The following is a 7523-nucleotide window of genomic DNA, read 5'->3' on the forward strand; positions in this document are numbered from 1 at the left end:
TCTATATTAAAAGTAATTTAAACCATTGCAGGTATGTGCTGTTTTTTGGCAGTCTAATAAATAAAATCCCAACAAAATGCATCCAAGCTTGTGATGTGACGGTACTATCAAGCCTGTCAGAAATGTGGACTGACTTAAACTCAGAAGGACTGAATTTGACCTGAAGAATGGGTTGAAACTTTTACACAAATCATTAAAGGCAATTTTTATTTTATTTTATTTCATTCACAACTTTTCCACTTGAGTCTTTACGTGCGTCCACCAAGCCCACCAAGAACAAGCAGCATCAGCCTCAGGCCCGTCAGACGACTTTTCACCTGAGGCTTCATTCAGGTTCACAGCAGGGAGGAGGAAGCACGAAATTACTCAAATGAGATGGAAATTCAGGGGATAGTGAAGAGATGATTGAACATGAAACACTTCCAGTACAAAACTACATTTATAGTTATGTTCTAAAACAACAAAAAAGAAAGAAACGAGGGATAGAAAAAAAAATGTCTCAACTATAAAGAGCTTGTGTGGTTGTTTCCCTTGTTCTTTCCCCAAGAGTGAACTACGATAATCTGCTGGTTGTGGAGCGGTCCGGAGGGACCGTTTCTACTTTTGCCAATTCTTGACGGTTATAGGTCTGTGTGCTTGACCTCTGGATTAGACTCTGAGGAGGCGTTCTCTGTGTCTACAGTGGACATAGATGATTTGAGCGGGCGGTCGTCTTTGAACGGGCTGTCTTTGGCGGGAGCGAAACGTAACTCCTCCGGCACCTCGTCTTCTGGTTGAGCTTTCTTGTAGAAACCCAGTTTCTCCAGCAGCTCGTTAATCTCAGAGCGGGTCATGTCAGACAGAGCTATCCGCTGTGACGAGAACACATTGGTTAAATGATTATTTGACATCCAGACATAATACTCTGTCAAGCACCAACATGTTATCTTATGAAAAACAAATTAGGACACCGAATCAAACAATATAAATAGACAAAAACTGAAGAAAAGAATACCAATATTCAGCTTTTTAGTAGAGGTTTGCCCTGTTTCCTGATCGATGTCAGTGAAGATCAAAGCATCTTCTGATTTCTTTTCTTTTTGTTTTTTTTGGGGTGTTTTTTTTGCAGCTCGTGAGTCTGATTATTAAACTGCCAACATGCAAATGTGGCCGGCCAAACAAGTTCATTCTGAAAGCAGACCACAAGATGCAAATCCTCCACAAATTACAGGACCTGCAGCAGGCAGCTGGTACGGCTGATATGAAGGAACATTTTTGTACAATCAAAAAGACGCTGCGCAAGTTTAACCTTCATGGAAGGTGTTCGAAAAGTAATTGTTTTCTCTCTGAGAAACACATGTAGGCCCGGATTATAGATTCTCAGAAAAAAAACCAGAGAGGAAAAAACAGGAATTCTCATTTACCTGAATTATCTGGATGCAAGAAAAAGAGGACATGTTTGACGATAACTCATTCAGATGCTGCCAGGCGACTTAAAACTGGCTGCTCATGCAAGAAATACAAACATCCATCCAGACCAGCATCAGGGATTGATTGGTGGATTACTACCAGAACACTGAAGTTATTTCAACCAAGCAGTAGCAGAAAGAAGCGTGTCCTAACTTTTGCCCTCAGCTAGAAAATACATTTGTTTTTTTTAAGTAAAACAAAGTTAGTCTTTCTTTTCTGTGCAAATAGTTGATTTTTCCAGTACAAAAACAGATTAGACAGATATGTGAACACTTATTGGTTAGAAAACTGAATATTTAAGTGTCCTATTTTTTTCCACAACTGTATATTAGGGCAGTACATTTGATATTTTATTAAACATTATATTATTCAGCCTCAACAGGGGCAGTCTCTTACTCCTAACACAGTAACACATTTTTCATCACGTTGTCTAATCTCTTTAAATCTGCAGCCGGCATTTGAAGCATTCAGTTCAGTTTTAACCAAATGTGACACAGTGAGGAAGCTCCTGTAAACATCCTGAGGAAGTGTTCAACAAGCAAGTGGGAACTGTAGCTCGATCTGAAGAGCCACGTTTTACCCGGAGGAGCTGGTTCAGACCAAAATAGAACTATTATCCTGACTCCAGATTAATGCTTCATTTGCTCCAATTTCTGCTTAATGAGAATATTGGCTGCAACATTCAGCTGAGGCTGAGCGCAACTTACAACCTCATTCAGACCTTAAACTTTCACTAATGTGAGGAAGAGAGTGAATAGATTTCAATAAGGTTATATCCTTTTCCGACATATCAAACTCACATCTGGTCTTCTCTCGAACAGGAGCTACACTGAGATGCACAGGTGCATCACAAAAAAAGAACAGAAATAACACTGATGTCTTTCTTTTTTTTATTTGATTTATACAATTATGATTTATAGCTGATGCTAAGCAAAATTTCAATTTATTATAATACTGCACACAAAAAACAATTCTAAACTAAATACTGTAAAGAAAAGACCTTTAGAAATCTAATTTTGTCACATTTCAGATCTTCAGAATGTGGGTGATAATGGAAAATAAGATGTTTTGCCACACTCACTAATCAGTAGAGTCCAGGATATTTCAACCCAATCTTTTCAGATAAGACTCTTTGTTTTTGGTTTAATCCAGATCTCTGTCCTTGCCCGGTGCCTTTATTGTGACTATGCCTGATAATCCCTGTGTTAATATTTTCTCTAGCTTAACTGCTCTCATAGATAAATGGCAACCCCCTGGATAATGCATGCTAAATAAGAACCACATGAAATTTCCATTAGATGTCAGGCTGCACATCTGGGCACTATTCCAGCTCTGACAGATATGCTCAGCTATGAACAATCACAAATTATATGGGATTGAGATCTGGTCTCTGACTAGGCCAATCCAGAACATCCACCTTCTTGTCTTCAAACCATTTCTGTGTGGATTCACCTGGATGCTTGGAGTCGCCATCTTTCCGGAAACAAATGTTCTCTGAAGCCGTAGTTCTCTTGCAGATGAAAACAAATTGTCCTCTGGGATTTCCCTTTAATTCATTTTACCTTCTACCATTACAAGCCTTCCCTAACCTGTTGCACATTAGCAACAGGTCAGCATAATGCTGCCACCACGGTGCTTCACGGTGGGGATGGTGTGCTTGTGGTGATGTTCAGTGTTTGGTGTCTTGTCTGATGTGAAAGGCTCCATTTTGAACAAAGAACTTTCTTCCACTTCACCATAGAGTTTTGGCAAACTCTTATTGAACCTTGACATGGGTTTTCTTCTCCACTGGCTTTCTCAATGCCACTCTCACATAAAGCTTTGACTGAGCTACTGTTGTTTTCTGCAGAATCTGTCAACATTTTCTCTGATTTGCTTCAAGCATGCTATAATTGTAGCCAGGAATAGTAATTAATCACCACACAGGTGTATTTATACTGCAATCACTTGAGACACACTCACTATCCTCAGGTGCTCTCCATTCCACTCATTATTGCACCAATTGGCTGGACCTCTATCGAATTAGGTCAGCCACTTTAAAAGAAAGTGAATAGTTATGCAATCTGTTATTTTATGCTGTATAATTTTATTCCATCTGATGATTTGTGTCAAATCTTTTTCACTGGTCTATAACTGAGCCATATTCTGCCTTCAAGCCCTAAAAACAATTATATAGTATCTATTTTTTACATTGCAAAAACCTGCCATTTTAGAAGTTTATAGTTAGAACCACTGTAACTGCTTGAATACACAATTTTCTATCATTAGTAATTATTAAAAATGTATGACACTTTATTAAATAATACTTCAAACCCATTTTTTAAAAACACAATCTGAGTATGGTATCATGTCCATAAATTAAAAAATGTAATACCAACACTATCCCAGTTCTCCCCGATCTGGGGCAATATAACATTTGAACCAGTAGGAAATACATGGGTTTTAAAACATGGTATGCTAAAGGTTTATGCAAAATTTCAGATTTATTTGATAAAGGGATTATGATGAGTTTTGATGATTTGAAACAGAAATTTGACATTCCAACTAAACATTTTTTTTAACGTTTATGCAAATCAGAAGTTTTGTTTTGGGTACTGAAAAGTCTCTAACATTACCTACTCTTACTTCTACAGAAGAACTGGCAACAAATTACCATTTGAGGAAGGGTCTAAAAATATCCCGCTTTTATAGCATCACCAAAGACAGAATCCCAGACATCCTCACAACACAAAAGACTGGCCTGGTGTGAAGACTTGAAATGTAATATAACAGTAGAGGAATGGCAGAGGGCCTGTCTGAAGGCACAGACACAATCTATTAATACTCAATTTAAGTTAATCCAATACAAATGGTTGATGAGAACATGTGTTACTCCAACATTACTAAATAAATTTAATTCCAACATTCCAGATATATGTGCTAAATGTGGAGATAAAGGCAATTTGATTCACTGCCTTTGGGAATGTCCTGAGATTCAGAATTTTTGGAAGGAGGTTTTGGATAAAATTTCACTTATCGTCGGTACTAAACTCAATCCCTGTCCTGGTTGTGTATCTTAGAAATTTTTCCCACTCAAACTCATATAAGCAAGGGTGACCAAAAGTCCATAATTTACTGTTTGGTGCAGGCTAAATATAGTATAGCCAGGTCCCGGAAATCTATAACCAGACCCCAATTAAAAACCTGGATGTCTACATTATCAAGCTCTCTCGCCTTGGAGAAACTCACCTTTACGATTAAGGGTAAATATTGTGTGTTCAAAAAGATATGGAAAAAGTTTTTGCTATTATTGGAAAATATAAATACCCATAATGATGATTGACTGAATGTACTCTAGCTAATTTTGCTTATGTTTTTATTCTTATAGTGGCTGTAAGTCTGTTATCTTCATGTTAATTCCAAATGTTCTCACTTGCTAGAAAAAATGTACAAAACTGAACCACTGATGTCTGGATGCCTAGAACCAGGGAGGACGATGCCATCACCTCATACCTTGTGGACTGTGATTAAATCTCTTGGACTAAGTCTCAACTTACACCCCTGAGATAACAAACTTAAAGGACTCTGTCTCACTGCAATCAACTTATGTTTGTCACCTTGAATGTTTAAGTTGTTCAAGTGTTTTCTTTTGGTTTTGTTTGATGTTTTGTGCATTTGCGAGTTACTTGTCTGTGTGTCTCTTTTGAAATATAAAAGACAATAAACAGATTTTTCAAAAAAGAAAAAAAAAAGTATGACACTTACATCTAGTTCTTCATAGTAGTGGTTCAGGAGGACAAGCTCAGGATCAGCCCCAGGAATGTGCTTCATCACCAGGTTATGGCTGTGGTGGGATCAGTCAAGGCTTTTTAGACTTAAAACAATGAGTATGCTTTCAGTGTTCAAGCTGAGTGAAAGGATACTAAAGAGGAATATCCTGCATCACAAAGGCTTTGACCTGCAGACAGAGGGGAGAATTAATGTGTGTGTGTGTATTATTCTAAAATAGATTTATTGGGATTATCTGAAACTCAGGTCATAAAATGTGAATCATTTCTCACAGAAGATTTTTAAGTAGTAATCTATTTTCTACTGCCTCTAGCTGTATAGTATTGCAACAACAAAACTTACCTCTCTGAGTCTATTCAGTTGTCATCCACCACATGTCTGCAAAGAGACAAAATTAGATTGGAGGAAAAACTCACAAACAGCACTTGTGTTAAGCAAGTGAGACATGTTGTTCCTTAACAATGAAAACTTGTAGCTCAAATATGTGACACTGCATATTTTTCTTTTTTTCCAAAATCTGGAAGGAGAAAAAAAACACCTTGATAGACCTTCTCTGCCAGCAGGGTTTGGAATCGGTGCAGATTTACCTTTTGTTCAGCACTCAGACTCAGTGAGGCCCTGGGGAGGTTGTCTGGCCTATTTTTGTTGGATATCTGAGCCAAAGGTATGAGGTCAAATGTGACCAAGACAACAACAGCATCAGATCATGTCTTTTGTCTCTGAAGCTGGCAGGCTGGTGATAAAGTAACATCCTGGGGTGAAAATACTTTACTTTCATAAGCTTTTGTTCATCAGATGCCATTATGTAGCCTGAGAACCCTCTCACACTCCAGCAGCAACTGGAAAGTCAAACTGTTTCACATTTTACATTCATTTGCAGCGATTAAATATGAAACACTGCCTCTGTTCCTAATTTCACCACAATATGAACAGATAATTATCCGATTTCCTGCAAGTACTCATCTAAACAACACTCTTGACGCATGCGCTTTGAAAAACACAAAGAAGAGATCATCCATCTCCACGTAACAAAACCGATTCATGATACCCGCTCTATGTTTCCAGTCGCTATTAAACAACTGCTTTATGCTGCTTCCCCCCTCTGTGCAGAAGGCTTGCTGTACCTCCACCCTGGCTTTGGCCAGCCCGTCCAGCTTCTGTAGATCCACATCATAGCCCGAGGCACAGTGAAGGAAGGAGGCCAGCACGATCAGCCACATTCTTCTTCTCCCGGGACAGGCCGCCGTGAGCAGCAGCGGGTTCCTCTGTCTGACCGGTGGCTACCTGCGGAGGTTTGAATACCACTGAGCCCAGGAGGAGGAGAAGCGATGACGAGCAGCTGTGTCACTACCGGACTTCTTGCCACGTCAAATATTTCTCCCAGAACAGAGAGGGAGGCGTGGAGAGGACTCTCATTGGCTACATGAGGCGTCTAAGCCAGAATATATCAGTCCAATTCTTTACTAATGCAGGATATCAGTAATCTAAAAAAACCCCCCAAAAACATAAAAAAACAAGATGGAGATTTAATATGGCAGAATATGCAATGAAATATTATATTATTACAAATCTTTAAGTTTTTATAGCATGGTGATTACGCGTTAATATACACAAGCAAGTATAACGTAACAAACAAACAAAATCCACACATTTTATTAGTATAGGTTTTTCTTTTCATAACATGCTTTGACTCTTGATTTATCTGTTTGTTTGTTTGTTTTTTGTACCCCTTCAGGGGGTCTTTTTTGTGGGCTCTAGTGTCCCTTATATGATAGTGGGCTGACAGGAAACGGGGAAGGAGAGGGGGGAAGACATGCGGCAAATGTCGTCGGGTCAGGGAATCGAACCCGCGACGGCCGCGTCGAGGACTGAAGGCCTCCAAATACGGGTCGCGCTAACACGCCCCGATTTATCTGTTTTAAAGAAAGACGTTATAATAGAAAAGACGCGTGCAGGCCACCACATGGCGTTTCACTTTAACTGTAATCAATAACTTAATCAACAACTCAATTGTTGTGAATGAACCCATTAGAATTACAACCTCATTTCATCGGCATCTGAACTTTCTGAAAACGCTTAAAGCTATTGTAGTCTTATTGTATATAAATCTGAAGAAAGTAAAAAAAAAGATGCTGCTCGTTTATTTATGTTATTCATTTATTTCAAACTGTTTTTTTAAATAAATAAATAAATAAATAAAAAACAAGTAATCAGTGGGACAACAGAAAACGTGCATACAAGCAAGAATGAAATTGTTTTGGTTTGGCTTTATTTATTTGGTTTGGACATGGTGTAATAAAAGAATA

The 7523-nt window shown here is 38.5% G+C and overlaps 1 protein-coding gene across 1 annotated transcript; it reads right to left on the reverse strand.

The window, feature by feature from the left end:
* Positions 1–190: 190 nt before the first annotated feature.
* selenom (selenoprotein M) lies at positions 191–6592 on the reverse strand. Its single transcript, XM_014468721.2, has 5 exons — positions 6342–6592; positions 5560–5595; positions 5352–5386; positions 5194–5272; positions 191–851 (listed from the first exon to the last, which is right to left on the reverse strand). Exons 1-5 carry the CDS (start codon positions 6435–6437, stop codon positions 621–623), a joined length of 477 nt encoding a protein of 158 aa, XP_014324207.1. The 5' UTR covers positions 6438–6592; the 3' UTR covers positions 191–620.
* Positions 6593–7523: the final 931 nt, after the last annotated feature.

Source organism: Xiphophorus maculatus, chromosome 12 (genome assembly GCF_002775205.1).
Source record: "Xiphophorus maculatus strain JP 163 A chromosome 12, X_maculatus-5.0-male, whole genome shotgun sequence".
NCBI lineage: Eukaryota > Metazoa > Chordata > Actinopteri > Cyprinodontiformes > Poeciliidae > Xiphophorus > Xiphophorus maculatus.